Here is a 27,125-nt window from a genome sequence, read left to right as displayed (position 1 = left end):
TCACCTTAGAGAACAAGGGCACCCATAGATTACTTATATAGCTACATTTTACACGCTGATCCAGTGAGTAATAACACCGTAGATAGAGAACCACAAAGCAAGAGAAGTAATTGCCATAGACATTGCTGATCTATATTAGACGGTACTACGCAAAGTAGTCACGGCTGCAAAAAAGCCAGTGAAAACCGACTATACAGTGCACTATGGGTAATCTTTAGGTTGTATAAAGAAGCAAGGTCTCCCCTGATAAATAGTATTGATGCATACAAAACAAACATCTATTTGATATGGGACTAAATTATGACAACTTACTGCGTGCACATCTTAAAAACCAAATCTTACAAATTGCTATATCGTATGCTTTCTATATTTGGTAACAACATTCATATTTTACGATCGGAAACAATTGTTAAAGTTTTAAAAGGGTTTGTGCTGAGATGCTTTCCGTTCAAATAAGTTATATTGCGATGAGCAATTGTTAGAGAAGAGTTATCAAATTATTCGCATTTACTGTAAATTGCAAATTGTCTGTTATTGCTGTGATATGAATGATTGTACACACACGATTTCATGTGACTGTGTCCTCCTGCAAATTTGTTTTGACTTTTCATGTGACAATTTCGTTTCATCTACTAAAAATACTTTCATCATACTTTGCGACAATGCTTCCATCATATTTTGCAACCGTGCTTCCATCATACTTTGAAACAATGATTACTACAGACAATAGAACATTGCTTTTCTCATACTTTGAGACAATTGCTTTCGACAGGCGTTGAAAAAATGCTTCCATCATACTTTGAGACTTTGCCTTCGACATGCTTTGAAACAATGCTTCTTTCATACTTTGAGACCATGCTTTCGACATGCTTTGAAACAATGCTTTTATCATACTTTGAGACATTGTTTTCGACAAGCTTTGAAACAATGCTTCCATCATACTTTGAGACATTGCTTTCGACATGCTTTGAAACATTCCTTCCATAATACTTTGAGACATTGCTTTCGACATGCTTTGAAATAATGCTTCCATCATACTTTGAGATATTGATTTTGACATGCTTTGAAACAATACTTCCATCATACGTTTAGATATTGCTTTCTCATTACATTGAAACAATGCTTCCGCCATTCTTTGATGAATTTCTTTCGTCATTCTTTGAAACAATGCTTCCATCATACTTTTCGACAATGATTTCGTCATACTTTGAGACAATGTCTACAAAACCTCCATTATTTTTTCAGATTTAAATGAAACGTTTGGTTTCCATAACAATTTGTCCAAATGTAGTTTATATAATTATTAGCGGAAATGTTCATGACAACATTACTTTGAAACTTCCATATTTGGAGGCAACCATGCGAATTTTACCGCAAAACTTTACAGAGTGTACATTGGAGATCTCTTGGGCAGATACATAGTCATTGTTAAATATAACCGTGTGGACATTTTCTTTAGAACGCAGTCTACACATTTTAATTATTAATCTCTCCCCAATCATCTTGTTTTCTTTCACTGTGGTGTGCTTTGTATGTTTAAATTAAGTCCAAATATTTTCCCCAACTGTGAATAGTCATAACATAAAAATTCGTAGCAGGATTGAGACTAGATTCAGTAGAACACTGACACTTCAACTTCATGAATGAAATATTTATTTAAAATGTAATGAAAAAATGCATAATGGGACACCGTGCTTATCAGCTGAATTCAATAGAATGATACGCACCGAATTAAACAACCGATATATGGAACTTTATCATTTCTAACGGGAACTAAACAAAACAAGTAACATCAAAGAGTACGCAAAGAGGAATCAAAGTTCAGAACTTATAAACATATACTGATATATGGATATATAAGGATGTATGAACTATGTTTATAATTCAAAGAGCAAAAAACAGTATATAACATATCCAGAAAGATGTCCATGTATACGATTTATACACAAGCATACATAAGATATGGTTCGATGACGAAGGATAATCAAGATCTTGAATTTTGTACAACTATATATATATATATATATATATATATATATATATATATATATATATATATATATATATATATATATATAAAGGGAGAGGGAGAGAGAGAGAGCGAGAGATGGAGAGAGAGAGGGAGAGAGAGAGAGCGATTTAAAGATATATAGAAATATAGATAAATATACAGATTCCTTGACATTTTTTACTCCCATGAAAGTACAATTACTTGGTTAATTTTTATTATCATGTAGCTAGTAGCAAATGCTGTAAATTTAAAGAGCTTGTCGTGATTTAAAAGTAGATTAAACTGATTTTATGTCTTAATATAATATGCTACTAAGTTGCTTTGAGTACCAAACATTTACACGTTTGTGACTGGAAATGTTGACGATACATGCTTAAATACATTTTGGTAAGACTCGCTTGCATATGTTGACGTTGGCAACGTTGAGCGCAAATTTGGAATGAATTTATGGCGATGCGCCTGCTTACATAATTTGATGAGTTTGGACAACAAAATTTATATCTTGAAACATTGGATATAAATAAAACTTAGTAACATCGTCAGTAAACTAAAGACAATAGCTCACTGGGACTAATTTTCGGTCAGAATAGCCTATTGTTGAGGTCGTTTTGTGACGTGGTAATACGTATTTCCATGGTTCATGTGTTTTAGTACTCTGATATGAAAGATGGCACGAGTGTTCCAGGAAACACCGTCAAAACCACACATATACTCAGGGTCCTACACATGGGTTATACCAAAGTACATAAATACCTGGGGTATGTCAAGGCACCTAACAGCCGTCGAAGAGGGATAGAAGCCATCAAATGTTCTGCCATACATATTGGTTCAGGTAGCTCACTGCAGATTTGCTTTCAGATAAGGTGCATTTTCAAGCTGATACGTTTGCTTTACTCTTACATCCCAGATGTCCATTCACAACTTCCTTAGGTATATTGAGCAAATTTTTAATAATTCTTCGCGAAAGTAAAAATTGCGAACGATTCACACAAAACAAATAGCATGCCCTTCTTGACTTTATTTTGAACACGTATACTGTTGTTCCAATTAATTAGATATTGCTCGGTTTTCTTCTTTGTTATGGTTCCATACCAGTAAATATACCCAAAGAAAACACAAGAACAAGAGTATTGATGTTGAAAATTATGTTATTAATAATGCTGTCGAGTTACACTGTCTTTGGCTGTTTAATGACCACCGATACATCAAAGGACCTGAAACAAACGAAAGAACGAATGGACTAACCATGTAAAGAACAATCATGTAATCAATCAAATAATCAAATCAATCGAACAACAGTGGGAAAGTCGATTTGGTGTCCTGATCTTATTGAAGCTAATAAACCTAACTATACACAGACATGCACACACACACGCACACACACACACACACACACACACACACACACACACGAATTATATAGAAGAATGCTTGCTAATAGTAGGCAGAAATACTACTTTAATACAAATAATACAATTATACAGGTTGGACACTTTTTAAATCGTACCTTACTGATATTCTAAGCCAGGTCCGCAGGTAAACGGCACCCATCGCCTTGCCTGCACACACGAGCACATATTCCCCCACGACTAAGCACACATCACCAAAAACTGATGTTACTCAATCGGTGTTATATGCACTTGTGTGTAGAAGACACACTCGCACGACGACCTACTAATTGATTCTTATATATCTACACAGTCATTCTATAATTATAGATAATTATAAATATAAATCAGACCTATATATAAACATTGTTGATAATAAAGTGCTCAGGAAATGCAACCAAAGTGCGTTTTTATCTGATACTCCGAGGCAACTACGACGAATTCATAGAAATTTTAACTCTCTTCCTACTGAGCACCTGGTGCTCTTGGAATTCAATAAAGGTTGATCCATCAAACCCTAAACTGGATCAATATCTTATATGTCCATTTTTGTAGTCATAATCTAGATGGGAATTATCCTCTTCACGTACATAGAATAAATCTCTGGGAGAAGTCCTCTTATATCAGGGGTATATTCGTTTCACCTAATGGTTGTCAAATAATATGAATGCACCTAATTATACGCGTGTCCTATATTTAAGAAAAAATTTCATGCCACTTCGTCACGTCTAGGAGTGACAATTTCTTTTGGCAAATTGTAGGAATGCGATCAAATCGATGATTTTTATTGTAATCATTACTATTAGCATTACCGAAGCCGTTACCAATAATATCGATACGGATAATGTACTTATCGAGCACAATGTTTCTAAAGAAACTCTCTGTACTGGATGGCTCAGGGACCATGATATTTGATCGAAAAGAAAAATGCAAATGAATAAAACTACCGGGCTGTAACGTAATATCAATGAACCATCTGTATGTATTGCCTATACAACTATCTGCCGTCATAATGTCCTATCACCAAGTAGATTAGCCAAATGTATTCCTTTGTGATATTTAGTAGGGATATGATGAAAGACTGGGTTTATATATAATGAGGTAAACCAGATCATTAAGAGTTATCTGGTAATTCAATCCAAATTTAATTACTCTGATAATTATATGTTTGTTATATACCTATCAAGTTTCGGACAGTTTAATAAAATCATTATCATCAAGAAAAGTAACAACTATGGGAATTAATTTAACACTCAAACATTTTTAATACGAGGTCCTTGCAGCAAGCATGATCCGAATTAATTATTATCTGATATGTACGTTTATATCACACTTAAAGGATGAAATATGTGTACCAACAGTCACTCATTTTCTCTAGACAAGTGTAACACAAATTCTTACAGTACATGTTCAAATTCCCCAAAATTGCGTAAGATTAGAGTTTTATAGTTGAATTATTGAAATGTTAAACCTGGAGTCAACGGGGTAAACGTAGTTTCAGACTCGTTTGAGATGACGTTGATATCACCTGGAAAACGAGATTATCATTTTTGACCTCTATAAAACGAATGTACAAACCAAGCCATTTCTCTAGTGAAACATGAAGGGGTATCTACGTATCTAACCTTGCTCTCTGCACTCTCCATTTCAGTGGATAACATATGATTCGTTCTAAGGAATTATTATATTCGGTTTTTAACATGTGCTAAAAACGTTCAGAATAAGATACATACATTTTAATATTAGATAAGTACACGTTTTAGACAAATCGACAAGACTAGAATGATTAGATTGAATATACTATTCCTTCGTTTTCCGTTTTACTGTTTTATTTAGGATTTAAACTGTTATCAATTTTTTTCATAAGTTACAACGAAAACATGTTGAGAAGTAATATTATTATTATTATTTGTATTATTATTATTATCAGTAGTAGTATTAATTACAAAAGCATTTAGTTCTATACTAAACACGTCCATGTTGGCCGCAGAATACTTACCCACAAGATTCTTCTTTGGCATCTCGTATGCACATTTCGATCCCGTTTAATGGATGCGTGGTAAAAGTAGCTGCAATATAGCCCAGTTCATATTAGAAAATAACTACCTCCATTAGATATATCAAACGCGAGCCACACGTTTATGGCAAATCAGCAAATTGCACATGTATACTAGACTTAACATTTATCGTATACAGATAAATAATTGCCAAAAATGAAAATGGAACTAATATGAAGGAGAGATTATCGAATTGACCAATATATTTACCAAACATACTTAAAAAAATAAGTAAATATTATTGACAAAATGTACCTTTGTAGAAAAAATTATTCGTGTATTAGGTGTTTTTAATTTTTAAACAATATCCGTTTTCAATCTGGACAATATTCATTTAGTAATTCATGAAATGGTTAATTCTCAGTTTGTGAATATAGTACACATATAACGATATGCGTCTATAACCAGCAACATATTAGTTAATTGTTATATGCTTATGCTAGGCCTTTTAATACTGACGTTGTTATTACTTTACATTAAGTGTTGATAATTTAAGATATTCTTTATATGCAGTTATATACAGTGTATATCTTCCCTATAACAAAATCATATTCGAAATATAAAATATATCGGTGACAAAATAGTGCATTAGATATATGTCGCACCATACGGATTACATTAAGATATCAAATAAGCAATGCATTGACAAAAGTTGCTTTTCTTGATTGTGCCATTTCCATAGTAATTCTGCCAATAAAGATTACCAATCATATACGTTTGAAACTATACAATTAATCCGAAATTTAAAAGGAAACTAAGGAAAGATATACACTAAAACAAAACAAGCTAAATAGTTAGACAATTCAACAATAAATGGAGAAAGGAACCCAACATATTTTCTTTTAAATTTGAGAACAGCTAATTCACAGGCTCATACCCATTAGCAAGTATTGGTTATCAGGGATGAGATTTTGAGCACATGCATGACCGTCTGGAATCAGAAGAACGGCTGGTACTTGAGGTAAAATGCCCAATTTAGACTGAAAAGAGAACTTCTGAAGTGCCTGATATATGGAAGATTCAATGATATCATATAAAAGGAGCATATTATTCCACTCTAATGCAGTCGTTTGCCTTTAAAAATATGGTATGCTAGTGTTAGAAATGGTGTGGTGCGGATTGTAGACACAACCATATATATATTAATTTGTTGCAATAAAACACAAAATACGGCATAATGATTCGTATATCAGATAATATTCCCTTATGTTGCACTATAGTTTGACGCAGCTTCATTATGAATCGTATTCCATGCCTGTCTTTGAAAATATGAACATGGCACAGTGAGGATGTAGCTGCGAATTATGTAATGTTTCATGCCATGCAAATATGAAACGAAACTTATCAGCGCAAACTTCTTCTATTTGGCGAAATAAGTGCAATATTTAAAAAGTGAAATTGTTTAGACGGAGCAACTTGTAATCCATCGTAATGTGCAATGAATTTACGCGGACATTCGCATTGATAAACATGGCGATACGTGCATAACGAACTAGATACCGAGAACAAGGGGTAAATTAAAGTGAGCCTTAACCACAATTACAATGCTCTCTGAATCATTACGATGCAATGTAAATAGAATACCGAGCTTACCACATCTTAGCTACGTATAAAACATTCCAAATTCACGGATGATCAATAAAAATGGCATATAATATTTTGCAAAATTCATAACAATCATTTAAATTTTTATTGGTATGATCTCTCGTAACATATTAATTAGAATTGATAAACTTTTCGCTACTTCTTTGATTATCAAGTCAGCGATGAATACAAACAGAAACATAAATAATTTTGAAACTAATTAACGAGAAGATCTAGAGTAAGGTGCATGGTTGTAACGTAGATGCTCCAGCTGGATAAACAGTCGGTATAAAACACAAAAGATACCTACCGCGTCAACGTCAATACTTGTAATGGGAGACAAAACATCCATACAAATCTTTCCCAAATCATAAACATTATCTAAATCAAAATTAAATTACATTAGCAGATTAGATATTTATATAATTTTCTTTAATTGTATGCTCCAATTTCCAGTATAATACAGTATGAGGTGCAAAGTATTAACTATAATTAGACAAAGTGCATCATTTTGCAATTGTGTCATATGATTTGATTTTTTATGATAAAGAATATATTCTACTTAAATCATAATTGTATGCTTCACGGAATTTTAATAATGTCATATCGTACCCTTATTTTAATTTTACAGATTGTATTTGTTTTTAACCATCAACGTTGTTTACAATATAAATGTGTTATGTTCCATGTGCCATCATCAGCATAATAACTTTGCACACTACGATGGATGTTAGGCGGGTGTGAGATGCATTATCAGATATTTTCAACCGTCAGTGAATGTACATTTTTAAAGTAATCTATAATTCGTGTTTTTAGTTGTAGATACTAGCTTTGCAATTATCAGAGATTTTCTTTCTTTGCTGATTTTTTCATAGTGTCTGTTGACGCATTCATGAACATGTAAACACGATACCATTCCAAACAAAGCAAATGTGGTCTACCTATGTATTCAACAATAAATAGAAAACAAAATTACTGCTGCCCTTTTTTGACTCGTAGTAAATACATTATCCGATATACTGAGGGTTGGGGGTGGGCGGGGTTGTAAAGAACACTTCTGAGAATGGAGATCAGTTTACTTCGTGAAATGTTTCGAATGAACGGTTTATAAATTTCAAATGCTCTTATCTCATGAATATAAGATCGATCGCTCTTAGCCAAGTTATATTAAAACACATACAGCATAATACAATTATATAAATTCCAACCAAAATTTATAGAAATGTATGTTTAGACAGGTGTATGCATGTTTGTGTGCATGAGATTTTGAACTTAAATTTTATCATTTTGTCAGTCATTATGATATGATGACTTCAGTGTGGCAGTTAACAGTGATGTCCAACGATGCGGCATCATGCCGTGGACATGTTGCATCATGTCCCACCCTGTCACATTATCCTGAGGTCAGTTCGGACAGTCCTGATACTAACTTCTTAATTCTGAGCGTTAAACAAGGTAGCTGCTAATAATATTTTTAGAGCTGTTTAGTGTGACTCTGTCGAGGTTCGAACCTGCAACCTTCCACATCCAAGGCATAGACTTTTTCTTAAAGTAATAAAAATAAATGATATTGCGGAATTGAGAAAATGAGGAGCAATGTCATAATTAAGCATATTTAACATTTAATCGTTTTAGATACATATTCAGATTATCTAATCAGTCAACGGAAATGTCTATACAGTGCAGATCGTGTTTTTGCATTTGAGTAATTCTACTTTAATGTGCAGGCATTATTGCTCATCACGACCTTTCAAACTTGTGAAATATTTGTATGATTTATACAAACAAACGGCTCTAAATTGCAAAATAGGTAAACATAGTCACTGCTTACATTTCAGTACTGTTCGGTGGTAAACAAGCAAACATATCACATAGCAATTACAGGACAAACCTGTGAGGCATATCTTATAATTTGTTTGTATATGTTTTCGTAAGAAATAAGTTGTTTCGTCGAGGTTTTCCTTACAATTTTTGCTCTATTTAAAGAACATATTTTTTGTGGACGGGAATTATAAACACATACATACTCACACACAAATATATTTATACACCGTTTAATAGACATTTCTCCAGCATAAAAGGTATCGAATCAAACAAAATAATTAGAAAAATGTGTGGTCATCTAACCTTAAAAACTTTATCAATCATGACTTGAACGCGGTGTTTGCCCGCTGCCGACACCATCCTTTCCAGCACGGTGAATTTGTATACTGGCAATGAGAGAGGGAAAACAAAGACGGTACAAATTTCAAATATTGCCGTTTCATTTGCAATTATGAAAATTCAACATAAATTCCGAATGACAAAATTAATATATGTGCGTTCGTTTTCAATATCATATGTGTCTAAGGTCGTATTGATGATAGACTTTAATTACCCTGAATATCCACACTAATATAATACCTTTAAAGCCGATTTAAGCTGAGTATGTATGTATGTATGTATGTATGTATGTATGTATGTATGTATGTATATATATATATATATATATATATATATATATATATATATATATATATATATATATATATATATATATATATATATATATATATATATATATATGTGTGTGTGTGTGTGTGTGTGTGTGTACTAATATGAATTTTGCAATATTTATTTTTCCACTCAAAATCTTTTAATTTAAATGGTAATTCATTATTCTGGTGCACACATTGCAACTGGTTTTCTGTAGAAGAAAAACTGAGCCCATGACAAATAGTTTCCAGTGCTGATAATAGTAAGCATCTTCTTGGCAGGTAAAGTAAACCAGCAAATACCTACGTCACTACCCATGACAGGTTAAATTTGGGTCTCAGGCAAGTGCGTTGTTCCCGTTCATTGCAAGTAATATATACGATACATTATAAGAGAGCACTATAAGACAGAAACAAATGAAGGAATTAAAGATAGCCAAGTCTTTAGGAAAATTAATATGTAAAATAAAAAGTTCAAATATTAAGTGTGCTCGGGAATATGCAATTCAAATACTGACGAACGTGAAGGCGTTGTTCAGTTGAAGGACATTGGAGAAATTGCGGAGTAATTAATTAAGGCTAATTTGATTAATAGCTGGTTGTTTTCGTAACATTGATAACAGTTTGCTACCTAACAAGGGACGAATTAAACTACACCAGATATTATCTCTCAGATGTGAGTGTGTGAAACCTCTGTTTGTTCATATAATTAGATTCAAAGGTTGTAACCTAACGCAGCTATATAATCTTTGAGATAAATCCGTATGTTTGTGTTCTCTAGTGCAATACTACTCTACTTAACCGATTTAAGTAATTATTGCCAGCATTCAATACGCAGAGATCATAATGCTACATTAATTAATGAACTTTCAGTACCGTGTTTATTTGGCCCTTTTTCGAGCCAAGTAAATATAATACGGCGAACGCCATAAATAAAGATTGCTACCTAAGACAAAGAGGTCTCGGAATTAAGCACAGCGAGCATATGTAAGTTATACAACTGGGTGTTGTATTGTATTGTTATCTTTATTCAAGGTGAAGCATGATGTTCAAGTTGGTTGCATTCTTATGCACGAGGTCACATATGCATACAATTGCTTAAGTACAACAATTGAAATCAAACTCAAAACTCAAAACGTAAAATTATACATATACTCCTTATGAAGCGTTGGGCTTAGAACACGTGCAGGAAGAATAATATTATGATAATGTCGAGAGGTGTGTGCTTCTAGTCTACGACGTTATATACGTTAACGGCGTCTGCAAATTCAGCATGAATACAACTTCTACCATAATAAGTTTACGGGGCCTAGGATTTCAAAGACATTCATTACTTTCAGGATTATTTATTCTTTTCACAAAAGTTGAAAAGATAGATTTAATACGTGTAGGTAATTAAGTCATTAAGGCTGTCTCGTCAATAAGAGGATAGTGATTGACACACGGAGGCATCCCAGTTCTGGATAATTAAGAGATGATGGTCATTCATAATTATAACTTCAAATCGACCAATCTCTTGTATCTACACCTTGCAGGGATATATTCACAGATCACTGAAACCGACACATTTGTGAGAGACATTGGATGCAAGCAAAACTTACTTTTTTACTTAGTGATTAAAATCAATATTTGAATATTTAATCTCTTTTGCTATGAATCTAAGAAAATATTGCTAAGAAATATATGTTTACAATTTAATAAACAATACAATAAAAAGATCTCAAAACCGTGTCAACGTTCAAACAAAATAAAATGATAATGAATTGACATATAAATACTATTCCTTTTACAAATTTCTACATATTTTGTTCCTTGTTTTCTTTTATATCATTCTGCTAAATATGGCAGAATTTTGTAACGTGTATAATGGTGAGTGGACATAAACGAATGCTTTATTTTGGTGCACAATACCCCTTCAGTTTTTTATATTCTTGCTTCCGTAGGAATATGGTAACACGGTCTCTAGAATTAAATCAATAGGCAAATAATTGGTTTGTTTAGTAGCGCAGTAGTCGTCCTGTATCGAAAACACAATCGTTACCTTTATTTAAAAAATATTGCATTGTTTCCATTCTCCCCTCCGTTATAATTACATTGAGCACACAGTCCAGTACATTGTCCATGTATTACTGTGGTGGTTTAATTCAAAAATAATTTGAGAAAACACCATGACTTACTTTCATCTCTCCCGCACAGCGTTATATCATTTGAGGCATTTACACAGAAGCCAGCCTTGACGGACTGCATTGCAACAATCAATATCAAACATTTGAGTGCGATGGCGACAGCGACTGCATCTTTCAAAGCCATTGTCAGGTTAAGAGGTGGAAGTGGGAAGATACAATATATACTCTGCAATATAAGATTAAAGTTCAAGTTATTTACTTATGCAAGATATTTCCTCCATCATAGACCTTACATGCTACATGGTTTATTTTACATAACCATTATCTCAAAGAATACGGATCACGTGTAGTATAATCCGTATGTCCGTCCGAGACAGAATAAGGAAATCATGCAACAATGAGTCGCAAAAAATGCTGACGAGCAAATAATACATTCTGAATAATATTATCAAAATTGGCGAAGATGAATGCAGGAAGATAAACACCAATCTTACATAATCGTACATAATCTAGTATGTTCTTGAAATACCATTGAACATTTATCAGTACTATACGAACATTTTAAGAGGTCCCTTCACCACTGGGGCTAACACATTCATGCTTTGCATTGAAGTTGTGCAGGTGATTTTGGTGCAATTTTGCTATTGATAGTACACTAATAAATGATTTTCTAATAAATTCCAGAACAGACCAGTTCATATATTTGTAAATAGTTATACTACTGTTACCACGACTAGTGCTACTACTAAAATTAATAATAATAATAATAATGCTTTTGTTGATAGTGACTTCCCATAAAAGAATAACACAAACTTGCACTACCTTGCACATACACCTGTATACAAATCAGCAATCAATCAGAGTCCCGCCTTTACAAAGTAATACATGGCTTCATTGCAATGGTAGATCTTACTACTTACCTGTATGAGGTTTGATCTCAGAAGCACGGTACGTTCTGATGATATTGTTCGCGTATTGGCCATGTTTATATACTGGCTGGGTAACAACAACTTGCAAGGAGGGCGAATCGGTCAAATGTCGAATGATGTAATGCTGATTTACCTATGCTACGTGTCAGTGGCCATATGTTTGAATGGTCAAGTGAGCCAAGAATCAAATCTATTGAACAGAGGCCATGACATTTGATTTTGAGACTGCATAATTGAAGTTTAAAGGTGAGCTTCTTGTTTTGGATAATACCACATTTGATAGTATACAGATTTCACAGCAAGCATGTACTTTTACTGTAGTTGTTTTATCTCGAATAGTACATATTTCACAAGAAGAACGACCAGATCTACATGTTGACATATAAATGCCGCATTAGCACTTGCTTACTTCACGTCAGAGGTGAAAGTCGAGAACTTCTCCACATCGCTGGAATATCCACATATTCATATCTTGTCTGAATGTATTGCACAACTCAATTGAATAATGCATGGACATTTTGTTAGGCTTAAGACACCGCCCTTTTCTTACATACAAACGTACGTACGTTCCAAATCTATAGCATGCGCAACAAAACCTCATATGTATATGGCATTGGGTAACAGTGACGCATTTGTGCATTTATTAATATGCATACATTCTATGATATGTAAAAGAATGAGTACAAAATGTTAGATGATGTATATATTTGCTGCAAGAACAAACTTAAAGACCTAATAATGTTTCGTACCTTAAATATTTTCAGCATGTTTTTCTTATGTTTTCTAATTCCATGGTGTTTGTTTTTCTAATCATGTCATTATATGTTTTTTATCTTATAGGTGTTGTCTAATGTTAGAGCTTCTAAAGATTAGGCGCTATACAAAGTTCCCACTATTATTATTATTATTATTATTATTATTATTATTATTATTAAGTTTGTACTATTGCAAAATGGCAAATATTTAATTTTCAACTGAAGGCAAACCACATTAAAAAGGAAAACGAAACAAAAGACAATCATGCTTAAGTTCATCCATGACTCAAACCGTTCAATAGGACCATGTCCGTTATCGACAAATCAGAAGTCAAATGATGTTGATGGATATTGGTCATAGTATTATAATGGTTTCTTAATATTGGATAAGGGCGCAGTTTAAGATTTTAAAAATGGCACAAAGTGCAGAGGTGGTATATCTGTAAGGGTCTGTACATTTTTAGTCTGGAGGTTATCGAAACATGATTATTGATCCTTGAAGAACAGGGCTCCATTACATGGATCTATGTATAGAATTTTTAAGGACGTTTGATCCGTCATACAAAAGAAATATCTCATCTGATATAAAGTTGGGTAGAAATCAATGGCAAGAAATAGCGTAATAAATGCTAAAATGATGGAAGACAGGTATTAATTTTGTTCGACTTCATCTTTCGATTGTTGTCAATATGTACAAGCGCAAGTGAATCTTCCAAATATTAAGAGTCGATTTACCGCCACAACGCATATAATGTCAAGGATATGTTTCATGATCATAGTATGCATGTATGTATGTATGTATGTATGTATGTATCCATGTATGTATGTATGTATGTATGTATGTATGTATGTATGTATGTATGTATGTATGTATGTATGCAGGTATATATGTGAGTAGGTATGTACGTAAGTACGTTCGTATGTATGTATGTATGTATGTATGCATGCATGCATGCATGCATGCATGTAAGTATGTATGTATGTACGTACGTACGTACGTACTTTTGTATGTATGTATGTATGTATGTATATATGTATGAATGTATGTATGTATGTAGGTAAGTATGCATGTATGGATGGATGGATGGATGAATTGATGGATGGATGGTCATATATATGTAAGTATGTATGTATGTATGTATGTACGTACGTACGTAGGTACGTACGTACGTATGTATGTATGTATGTATGAATGTATGTACGTATGTAGGTAAGTATGCATGTATGGATGGATGGATGGATGAATGGATGGATGGATGGTCATATATACGTATGTATGTATGTATGTATGTATGTATGTATGTATGTATGTATGTATGTATGTATTGCGAAATTCAATACACGTGCTAAAATATTATTTTGATTTTTGAATATTTGACAATAAAATATATGCTAACTTTAACCAAATTGTCGGTATTACGAGAGTAGAAAATAATTACATTAATGTTGTTGACTTCGAGGTAACTTTACTGGCTTCTTTAAACGTTGCTTTACGAAAGTTGATTATATACATAACGGGAGAACGATTGAGAATGTGTGAGTTTTTGTACGGTTGTGCACGCTGGTGTATTACAAACGTGACAGCTTATTAATGTACCAGTCTGAAGACTTTATATTGATATATCTAATTTCGTATGAACGGGTCATGTTAATTAGCACCCAAGCCTGTATATGTCAATACACCTGTGCAAATCATCTAAAGTTTTCTCCAAGTTTCTTTGAAAGCTATTTATTGGTGTACTGCCAAGAACAAAAACGTACTAAACCTACCTGCACACTTCCAAAATACATTATACAAGCACTGTTAATCTTACTGGTACACAGTCGCCTTTACAATTTTCGTCAAGAGTGGATTAGTGTTCAATTGCAATTCAAGAAAACATTAGATTAAGTTAGATTCGTGCGGTCGTCATCGCGTTCAGCTGTGTAAACATTCTTTATATTACGTGATCATCATAATTATTTGGTGACACATTGTTACTTCATATTATTCTGTCTTTGACCAATATAAAAGTTTAGTTACATGACGCATGGTCTTTAAAATAATGGTTATGTGAAATATACCGTGTTAATATGTAGATGGAGGAAGTATCTTGCAGAAGTAACCTGTAGAAATTTAATATTGTACAAAAGAATGTAAGAATTAATCTGCCCACTTCTACACATTTAACTGACAATGTATTTGAGTGAAGCAGTCGTTGCCACCCTCGCGATTATATGTCGCTATTGATGGTTGCAATCACCCCGTAAAGACTGGCTCATGTTTTCATGCCTCATTGAGATACAGTTAAGCGTGACAAGTGAGCGTAAGTCATCATTGCTATTCAAATACTGAGAAAGTAACATACACTCTCATGACTTTGGCAGGTGCTGGATATAATGATATGCACCGATTATGTCAACGTGTTGCTAAGTGCTTCAATATCATACAGTCACTTACCATCTGGGCCTATTTGGTTTCATGTTTGCTTTGAATGTTTTGACATCAACTTGACATTACCGTCTGATGTTGAATAATGTATTTAGGATCAGGTATCCCGATTATGACGTAATTATTTCTGTATATATCATAATCACATGTTGTTATGTCAGTTATATACTATTTTGTTTATTATTTTGGATATTGTGGATGAGAGCTTCGTATGGCGTGATTAACACGACAGTCATTGTGTTCTTTGGAGAAAGCCACAACATTAAACAAGACCGTCATCGTAAACTTGAAACGAAACACCATCTTTTAAATATCAAGAGCATATAAGATTTTTCCTAGCAAATAATGATGGGTACATATATTATCGAAATACTTATCTGATAATGTGTGTAACTGATTCAAGCATATTGATATTGTGCGACTAGACTTTCGTTAATATACTGTTTAGGGATGATGAGAGGGACCCAATATTATGTATCATAACCACGCATTTATTACATCCTTTGCTTAAAACACCCAGTTATTGAATTAGAACGCCAACTATGTGGACAATTTATAGGAACATCTGTTCAGTGTTCTTGCATCGGGTACATACTAGAAATATATAATAAATCATTACATAAATTCGAGCAGCCCATGCCTTTTTAATATAGAACGATGATTGACGCTAAACAAAAATATTAATTGCATATTATTATAATTCTATACAATGTGTTACTGTTTATCCCAAAGAACCAATTATACCAAAGAGAAGATGTATCGTATACAACACAAATTATTATAACCATAGTGTACTATACACATTCTGCCAAATGCGACAAAACTATGTAAAGGAAAATAAGAAACACAAATATTGCAATATGTCACCAGGACTGCCTGTCAGCTGTACATGTACATATATACCTTCATTATACCGATTACATTTGTCAATAAAAGGCTTGCATGGTAGCTAGAATCATACTTTGTTATTTGCATCGTCCCATTTTATTTCTCTGCGTATACGTCAGCCTTATAAGCACAGTTGTCTGAAAGATTAAATGGAAATATGAATGTACAATGACATGTGTATTCTACTGTAACTTAAGCTCAAGTACCGGTGTAACAGGCAATAGTATACCCCCAGTCCGGGTCATACCTGGGGTTAAAGCGGTCGAGGATAGATTATACTCGGGTATATTATGGCCAGGGCCAATTTATACCCCTGGGGTATATTATGGCCTAGGCCAATTCATACCCCTCAGGACAAATTATATCCCCTTTATATCAATAGTGATGAGCGATATACACAATAATTACTTAATTTTTCAACATTTTATTGAAGATTCAGCTTTGTCAGGTAAGGTAAGTGAAACGTGTCAGTCGTACTCGTAGTCTGTCAAGGTGTATACATACAAGGTAAGATTATATATATATATATATATATATATATATATATATATATATATATATATATATATATATATATATGAAGAGTGCACCAAAGTCATGTGAACTTGATCCAATTCCAACATCACTGCTAATTGAGCGCTTAGATCCAGTATTGCCTTCACTAACTGATGTTTTTAATACCTCTCTCTCATTCGGGGAATTCCCATCATTTTTCAAAACTGCCATTGTAAAGCCTCTGCTGAAGAAACCAACACTAGACCATAACGATTTAAAGAACTACCGCTCAGTTTCTTATCTCCCATTCATATCAAAAATCTTAGAAAAGGTTGTTCTATCCCAGCTTGTATCTCATCTATATTCAAACAGACTTTTTAGCAATGTACAATCTGCATATCGCCATTGCAACAGTATTGAAACTACTCTTCTAAAAGTAGTTAATGAATTTCTTTCTGCGTTGGATAGTGGAAAGATTACAGTCCTCACCCTCCTTGATTTGTCTGCAGCATTTGACACGATATACCATGATATATTACTTCACCGTCCCAGCATGTATTTGGCATTCATGATACAGCCGTACTGTGGTTCAAGTCCTACTTGGTCAACATGACACAAATTGTTTATGCAAATGGAATACACTCCAGCCCAGTTGATCTATGTTGTGGTGTTCCACATGGGTCTGTTCTTGGACCTGTTCTTTACATTCTGTACACTCAGTCGCTCTCGAGTGTCGTAGATCATCATCCAGTGTCTCACCAATTGTACGCTGATGACACCCAAATATACAAATCTAGCCACCCAACTGAAGTTGATGCTACCATCCAAGGTGTAGAGAGGTGCATTTCTATGTGAAATCATGGATGACTTGTAACAAGCTGCAGATGAATGATGATAAAACTGATGCCATTCTGATCACAGCACAAAGACTTTCTCATTCACATCCTTTACCTCAGAAAATAACTATCGGCAACGCCAACATTAAATTCACACAATCAGTACGAAACCTAGGTGTTACTCTGGACAGTACTCTCACATTGCACCAACATGTCATAAACATATGCAAGGCTGCATATCTTGAGCTGAGACGCAGCAGCTCAATTCGCAAATATCTTTCAGTTGATGCCGTTAAAACACGTGTGTTCATTAGTACTTTCACGACTGGACTATTGCAACTCAATTCTGTCTGGTTCATCTCAATACCTACTCCAGAAGCTTCAAAACGTTCAACACATAGCTGCTCGGATGATACTTAGAGTACCACGATCAGATCACACCTCCCAGCTGCTCTGTACCCTACACTGGCTATCCATTCGATCCAGAATCAAACACAAAATTTGTTCTCTTTGCTACATTTCACTCTCGGACTCTAGTCCAAGATACCTATCCGACCACACCCATGTGTACATACCAGCAACATACATAAACTCCTCGTCTGACAATCGTATACTCACTATCCCCACTATGAAAACAAAGTCATATGGACAGCGTTCTTTTACATACCAGGGCCCAACAACTTGGAATGAATTACCCACTGAACTTAGACACAAAGACACAGTGATCACATTCAAGAGGGCTCTCAAAACTCACTTATTTCGACTGCAAGAACAAGCTTAAAGACCTAATAATGTTTCCTACCTGAAATATTCTCAGCATTTAATGTTTTTTCTAATTTCATGGTGTTTGTTTCTGTAATAATATTATTATGTGTGCTTTATCTTAAAGGTGTTGTCTAATGTTGTAAAGAGCTTAGAGCTCCTAAAGATCAGGCGCTATACAAAGTCCTCATTATATATATATAAATATATATATATATATATATATATATATATATATATATATATATATATATATATATATATATATATATATATATATATATATATATATACTCTTCATGTCCAGAGACAGTGTTAATCATGTGGTACACTATCGTGGTAGTGTCAATGCACGACAATTTGAGCTTTGTGTGGAAAACTTAAAGAAGGGATCAAGAATCATGATAAAATATATACCTAACATTCTTCCAGTCCAATTGTATTGATCCACTATTATATTTTCAACCATTCCATCAATATGTTCTAGTTTTTAAATCACAATGGTATTCTTATTTCTTTAAGCTGAAGCTAAAACATACCTCACTAAACTCAGAAAAGGCGGCGATGATTGTTGTTCATGTTTTTGTGCTACAAGTAAAGACAAGAACGATAAGTAAATATTAATTTAATATACAAGTGGGGCATATTGTGGCCTGAAGGGGTATGGTCTGGCCCATGCTATTTTACACCCCCGGGCATAGTTTAGCCTAGGTCACTTTATCCCCCGGAATATAGTCAGGCCTGGGCGAAACTATACCAGGGTATAATCTGGGCAGGGGTTAATTTGGTCTGCTACACCGGATTACATGCCAATATAAAATTATCCTGAAGGATTTCTAGAAGGCGCATTCTGCCAAAAATAGACCATCGTTTTAGCGTTAGGGTATAATAACAGTTTGTACTTGTTGATAGAAACATTAGTTAATCTAACGTATATGTACATATTTGATTTTGCTAAAATATTCAATTATGTGCGCGATACGCTTGAAGCTAACTAAAATGCGCCTTTGATGATTACACTGCCCCAGCTTTTAGTATAGTCAGTTTTAATCACCATCAATCTGTATTTGATCTCATTTAGAGATAATGGATTCTGCCAAGGGAAAGGAAATATAATCATGAATTCGTTATATGAGATTAACAGCGGTGTACATGAAGTTTTAGAAACATATGATAGGTGTACATGAGGGGTATCTCATACAAGCACAGCTTCCATATGAACATTCTGAAAGGAGCGCACTTTACATATAAACCGTAAAGTAATTATCTGCTACCTAAATATTGCTCACACCATCCGTATTGAGTTTACATTATATACATTTGTATCTAGGCTGTCAATAAGACCAAGCCAGATGACGTCAATATGTCTACGATCACATATCTTCCAAATAATACCTTTTGTTAATGGATCTTGTTACACAGATACAAACCTTTGAGTTACATATGTAGTGACTACGAAAGCAGTCATGTTAGAACGTTAAGCATTTCGGGCTCTTCAAAAATATGGTAATTTATGAATTAATTACCACGAGATGTTGCATAATTTTCTTATTTGAGATATTGTGGAACACGCCAAAACGACTCTTTCTTTTATTTTGTTTTACAGTTAATGGATACAGATAAAGTAACAGAAAAAAGAATGTATTAGTTATCTAGGATTAAAAGAGGTGAACATTTGGTGAAAATTGGGTATAACAGGCCATAACATACATGCACATTTGGGATCCCCTACAAGCACAACTTTCATTTGATGATTCTCATTGGATAACACTATACTTTATAAAAGGTAAGATTCACTCCTGCGCAATCCTCCAATACCTACAAATCGTCGTTATTGTGTTCGCAATAAATGCTATTTTGATGCATACTGTGAAACGGATCATGCACGAAGACTTAACTATTGATAGTTTCTCCCTTATTTGTGTTAAATCTTCTAAGGCAACATAAAAAAAAAAACAAAAAAAAAAACAAAAAAAAAAAAAAAAAACAGTTACACAAGCTGTGTCTAACGCAGGTTCTTCGAATACCGTAAATTTGACATAGTAAATAATCTCTATGAATCCTTTCTGAAGATCGAACGAAATCTAACGTTTTGTTGGGTCGGCTCGTTTTAGCGACTTCAAACATTATTGTCTCTCTCAATTCCGGTTCTGAAAACAATCAATATTTAATCACTTGTTACAATCTAGCACAAACGTATCAGGTCACATATTAAATATGTGGCGAGTAATTCTTTGGCAACTTCAACCCGATTCTATACTTGATTAAGCGCCACTAAAAGTGGAACACATCTTCCACAATAGAAACTAGAAACGTCTTTCATTGAGTATTGAGCACCGGCAGCATTTCCCTCGTTCACAACACAACCTACCCGCTCAGCAATCGCGGAAATCTGGACAATTTATATTGATTCACGAAACTAGTTTCAAAGATGAAGCCCCTTGTGTATTGTTTGATATGACAGAGAATTACATATGTAACCTTTACACAAATCAAGCTTGATACCATTGTTGTTGTTGTTGTAGGGTTTAACGCCATTTTTCAGCACACGATGGCTATACATAGCGGCCAGTATTTATGGTGGAGGAAGAACTCGGGAAATCCCCAGAAAGAACCACCGACCCACGAGAAGCTACTGGTAAGCTTTCTCACATACCCACATTGGCCGAATCCGAGACTCGAACCCATGCAAACAAAGGTGAGATAGCAGTGATAAGTAACGGAGAGCGCGTTAGACCACTCGGCCACTCTGGGCCCCTCTTGATACCATAAGATACCACGATAGAGCTGGAATTATACAGCCTCTTGTTTCCACAGTATCAAATCTGTTCTCCTTTTCAGAGTGTTATTTACCTATGCTGTGCCACACTCGGGCATATGTATCTGTCTCTGTCTCTGTCTGTCTTTCTCTCTCTCTCTCTCTCTGTATATATATACATATATATATATATATATATATATATATATATATATATATATATATATATATATATATATATATATATAAAGAAAGAGAGTGAGAGAGAGAGAGAGAGAAGCAGACTGCGACAAAAAGACAGACAGAGGCAATCACACATACTCGTATCCGTGGTGCATCAGATTTGTGTTTGGATTTGTTTAACTTGGTCTGTAGACTTTAAATCGCTAACTTTAGTGAATGCTATATTATCACTTATTGCAGAAGGTGCACAATGTTCAAAGTTTGCGTGAATTTATCGGACAGATCATGCACGATTCATGAACAACAGGAAACAAGGTAATATTTGGTTAGTGTTTCATTGGTGCAAACAAGATGCAGCACCTTGAGTGACAAAATATCCACAAATATATACAAGCATTCACTTTTTAGATTATGGTTGATCAATAACCGATGTGGATATACAGTAGAGTTCAAGCATCGCATGGGTTGTGAATCATCAAGTCCGACGTCCTTAGTAAGCAAGGTAAATACGCGATTTACGTGAGGAGGAAGCATGTGGTCGCCAGCAGCTTGTCACTTACACTAGTGGAAGGAATGTAATTCACTCTGTCAAACTTGTTAAAGGCGATGTAACTGTCGATAATCTGCGGCATGTCCTATTCTTATACGATCGTACTTAATTTGAATCCGTAATTTCACCTGTATATGGTGTCGTAGGTAGATGCAGGATACATGGCGTGTTCAGACACTTCTTCTAGTTCAGACCACATTTATGAAACCTTTAAAATATGGTGCATGGTGGAACCAAATGTCTCGTAGTCCAGAAAACCATGTGCTCGACATAGAGATGAATGACTTTGCGATGGTCATTCATACTGGTCTTTCACAACGTAACACCAAGGGTGTTCATCCGCAGATCTATATATATATCAGGCACATTGCGAAACTAATGGTCAATATTCGAGTGGTGTTCATTTTAATAACGGCCAGCCATACAAGGATGACAACATTTCAGTCAAAAGAGGTCGTTATTGTATTTGTTTGGCCATAGCCATTCGAATAATATGCGCATACGCGGCTGAAGATCGCCAACTATGATGTATGCCATGCAAAGCTATCTCCCGCAGATACGTATCATTTTATAACGCAGTCCAAAAACTAAATTAACAACAAAGCAAACATATAGAAGGCGGATTTTGGTAGAAAACCAACATCCTCGGAGCAAATAAGCCAAGAAGACGAAGAAATCTTATTTCCGCTGCCGATTGGGGCTGTTATGCTTCAGCTGCTTTGTCCCGTTTTAAATCTTGCAAACAATATTCGTATCTATAGTAGCGATAGAACTCACGGAGGTCATGTAAATATTTTGAACTCACGACAATGAGGGCATAAATATATGTCGTCTTTAGCTTGTAATAACAATTTTGCATCTTGAATTTCTTCAAATGTAAATTGTTATTATGTTGTTTTGTTCTGAGTATTACTGATTCCTAAAGTCGTGTATCATTGCTACAAAATTCGTTCATACTTTGCTATGCTAAATCAGTAATATATACATACATTTACATACTAGTAGGTTATTTTGTCAAATGCAAACCTGAATTTAACAATTTGGGCCTGATTAATCTTTGACGTTTATCATGCCCACATGTGGCCTACTTAATTGACTGCAACAAATGGAACGTAACACTATATGGACTGTTGCGAATGTGTGATCTCTAAAACTGTGTTCTGGATAACATGTATTGTGCAGTCATAATTTAAAATGTACAAATAACACGCATCCAAATTATGAATGAAATAATAGTAACGGTATCTATAACGTTTGGAATAATAGCAAACTGAACAACATTATGTAATATGTCCCCTTAAGATATTCGCTATGCACTACCACATGTTTTCGGCCTATGGACGATACATTATCACGACGACGAAGCTTACTCAGGTCGCCGTTACAGTGACGACTACACGGGTAGTGATCCATAACATTGGAAACACTTTAGAGGCATACAAATATCAAGTCATACTAACATCAAGTAACACTAGCAGGGTATATGTAGGAACGGGCCTTTTGGATACAAATACAATATGCATACATCTCTCTTCACACAAAAAGCACTTAATGCAATTTCTGGCCTCTGTTCTTTTGAAATGATTCAATATTTATAGTTTTTCTCTTCAGTCGTCTTCATTAAGAGTAAATCCAAGTTTCACCACCTGTAGCAATATCATTCAGATGTATTTGATCAATATATTAAAACTGGCCGATTTCAACCCGAGCTTGTTTTTAATCAGTTGTCCACAACTGGATGACCCATTTTGTATGCTAGTTTAATTTTATTTTATTTCATCACATGATATTTTAATGTAATATCGCATGCTTCTGTTTCACCTCATTGACTTTTTACAAACTTTGTATTCCATGTTATGTCATCAACTAATGAATATCTAAATTATTCTCTATGTTCATGGGCTTAATATCAGGGTTTTTTTTATAGAATAAGATGTTTGATTTTGTCAGGTTTTTTTTTTCTAAGTGAATTTTACAGGTTATGGTTTTGATTTGTAAACATCTTGATTATTGTAGAAGGCTAGTTTCCATCAGTTAATGTTTTTGTTTTAGACAATGCTAGTTGTGACCTGAGATCATTATATAACTAATTGCTCTTGTAAATACGAGGACTTGATCATTCGTGCTTTAACATTTAGCACTTGCAGGTGGTATTATATGTTGTGACAAGGCGGTTTGGACTGGAATCGTATTTTGGTAAAATTATCGAATTTCACTGATTATTGTCTCTTAAAATACGGAAGTGCTCCGATAAAATCTTGGAAAAATACATTCTCCAGAATTTGTATTGAATTCAAACCTGTAATTAAGTTTCTTTGATTCAACAAAAGACTGTTTACACACCATCACTTCAATAGCTACCACAGACACGTCGTTGACTTTAGTTTTAGGATATTTTCTGGACTGTTACTAAATTGTTTTGAGGATTGTAAATTGCAAGGAATTGTGTATGTAAATCTTGGATTATTCTGGGATTTAATTCACCCTTGTGTAAGTTGTTTTATCTCATTTTTACTATTTGTTCACAGGAAATAAATACAGTTCTTTAATTGTGCAAGGCTTGTTCTCTTTCACTCTTTTCTGTTAGTGTAAGAGCATAGACTCGTAACACCTGTCAGTATAAATGTAATCCAGTGTATAAAAGTCTTCCACTGAATATACAGCAAATTTATAAATTGTCCCTTTTCACATCCGCCACTAACAACTGTATTCAAGACTACGGGTCATCTTTAATTGTTTCGAAACCAAGCTAGCGGAATCGCACAAAAGGTTCGGATACGATAGGGAATTACATTCGTCAACCTCTCCATGTCGTCCGTAAAAACAGTCTGAGAGTAGCATAAGAGTAGTTCGGTTATGTAGTGTGCGCATTACTCACTAGCAGAAGGATCCTACTTATCGTAACATTTAAGCCACATTCATTTACCTGTTACGTCACATGCATGTATTTGCAACAGTCCGATATGCTGCTACACGTGCAGCTGGATATCGTTGTAAAGAACGTTATTTTGTCAATAGGTCGGAGTTCGATTTCTCGACAAACATTATTCCGAAAAACCTTTTATACGTCTCTGTGCCCTGGCTTGTAATGGTATCTCAGCACAATACAAGCTATAGTAAAGTCCTAAAAGGCAAAATCATTGCAAAACAAAACCTATGAAGATACTACCTCCAAACAATTGCAAAGAGGTGGATAAATGTGGGCTTCTAATTTGTTTCAAATCATGTGTGCACTAATCTTCTTTCCACCAGTTATTTGTTTATTCCATGAAAAAGGCCGCATACATTCTCTGATATAGAAAAACGAGAGTAAATTCCTATCAGAAACAGCTATTGCTGTATTTAGCTGAATATTATATTTTAGCAAGTGTGATATATACAGTATTGTACAAGTTATAATTTACAAGCCAGTATGACATTTGCGATGATGTTGTCAATTGGTCTATCTTAACCAGTACAATGTTAGTCAACAGGAAGTGTACAAATGAACTGTCGTTTCTCAACAAGGATATGTATATATTAACAAATGAAATGACAATTAGCAGATAGTTGTATATTAAAATCATAACATCTCACAAGAATCGTTCGTCCGATGTGTTTCACTTTCAAATCCTTTCATCAGCCATCACATATTGATTTATTAAATAGTTTATCGCTAATGTGTAAGCTTCTTCGAAATCGCATGAAAATATTGCAATAATATTCCACAACTGTCCATGAAAATGATTCGTTTCTTTCAAATATTATGAATTGTTTTAATATGCATGTTGCATATCAATGCAGACTCTATTGTATACATTTTGATACCATTTGAACAGCTTTACAATTTTATTTCCATGCTATGAATTTGGAGTCCAACTATATATCGGTACACATGCATATGGTTTATACAAATGCATGCTGAGTGAGCATTTCTTTGCTCAAGTAGATGGGAATACCAGCGAAACAGTCAAATTTACTACATGGCCACTTTGGAAAGTATCCTAAGCTGACAGAATAGAACGAAAGAGAAAACTTATTTTTGTGCCTAAATATAGTAGTGCCTGAAGGTTAATTCTTATAGCTAAGTCAAATGGACGTAAAATTAGATCTCTCTGGTTAAACACAACCAAACTGTTATTTTGAATGGAAAATGATATCACAGCAACATGGACAATATGCAAGCTGTTCTTTCTAACGTCGAGTTCTCAGCATTTGTGCTAGTCGCTCGTGTTCAGAAATGCAGTGAGAGCTACATTTCGGATAAAGATGTTGTTTTTTCTTCAAGACATTTGTTCCTAGTTGAACCTGCGCGCTGAGAATGTCTTTGTTTTTAAAAAACTCCATCATATTTGTTGATAACTCTGAAGCAGCTTTGCTTTAACATTGGATATATGTCCAATGTCTCACTAAATTATAAATCCAACTGTGTTCCCAAGATCATATGTGTGAGGTATGCATTAATGAGCTTACGATCGTGTACGGGATAAACAATAAATCTTAATTCTTATTTCTATTCTTACAATATCTTGCTAAGTCGGGTAAGGTGAGTACCTGATCATTATCATAAGTACTGTGCATAACAAAGGTTCAAAGCATGTTATTTGCTAGCATTATCGGCAATCCTGTTTTCATTGATTATTGTATCACAGCTTTATTTTCAATAGCACGTTCCTACAGCCTATACTAAATTTCTTCTTTGGTTCTCCTGGATAACCTCTGGGTGTTTTAGTATTATTTTATATCTTTATGGTTGATTAAAATACAAATAGGATTTATTTGTTAACTTGTTTAATCAACTGTTATTCTATTTCCAAACAGGACTGTACTCGTGTTTTGTTGAACCACATACATACAATCATACATAAATTATACAAATAAAACAAATATGATAACTGTTCATTTACTTTCTGGCATTA

General features: G+C 34.2%; 1 protein-coding gene across 1 annotated transcript; it reads right to left on the bottom strand.

The window, feature by feature from the left end:
- Positions 1-3,141: 3,141 nt before the first annotated feature.
- On the bottom strand, positions 3,142-11,862 carry LOC149800303 (uncharacterized). Its single transcript, XM_089957216.1, has 5 exons — positions 11,692-11,862; positions 9,168-9,250; positions 6,334-6,436; positions 5,399-5,468; positions 3,142-3,225 (listed from the first exon to the last, which is right to left on the bottom strand). Exons 1-5 carry the CDS (start codon positions 11,822-11,824, stop codon positions 3,180-3,182), a joined length of 435 nt encoding a protein of 144 aa, XP_089813342.1. The 5' UTR covers positions 11,825-11,862; the 3' UTR covers positions 3,142-3,179.
- Positions 11,863-27,125: the final 15,263 nt, after the last annotated feature.

This window comes from Sinohyriopsis cumingii, chromosome 5, assembly GCF_028554795.1.
Source record: "Sinohyriopsis cumingii isolate HCF-2022 chromosome 5, ASM2855479v2, whole genome shotgun sequence".
Lineage (NCBI taxonomy): Eukaryota > Metazoa > Mollusca > Bivalvia > Unionida > Unionidae > Sinohyriopsis > Sinohyriopsis cumingii.
Note: the sequence above shows the minus strand (reverse complement) of the source record. Positions and strands in the feature narration are given on the sequence as shown.

Coding starts and splice junctions, on each gene's coding strand:
- LOC149800303 (XM_089957216.1), bottom strand. CDS start 11,824: ATGGCTTTGAAAGATGCAGTCGCTGTCGCCATCGCACTCAAATGTTTG. Junction 9,251..11,691: donor GCTGTGCGGGAGAGATGAAA/GTAAGTCATGGT, acceptor TCTCATTGCCAG/TATACAAATTCACCGTGCTG. Junction 3,226..5,398: donor GCCAAAGAAGAATCTTGTGG/GTAAGTATTCTG, acceptor CGTTTGTTTCAG/GTCCTTTGATGTATCGGTGG.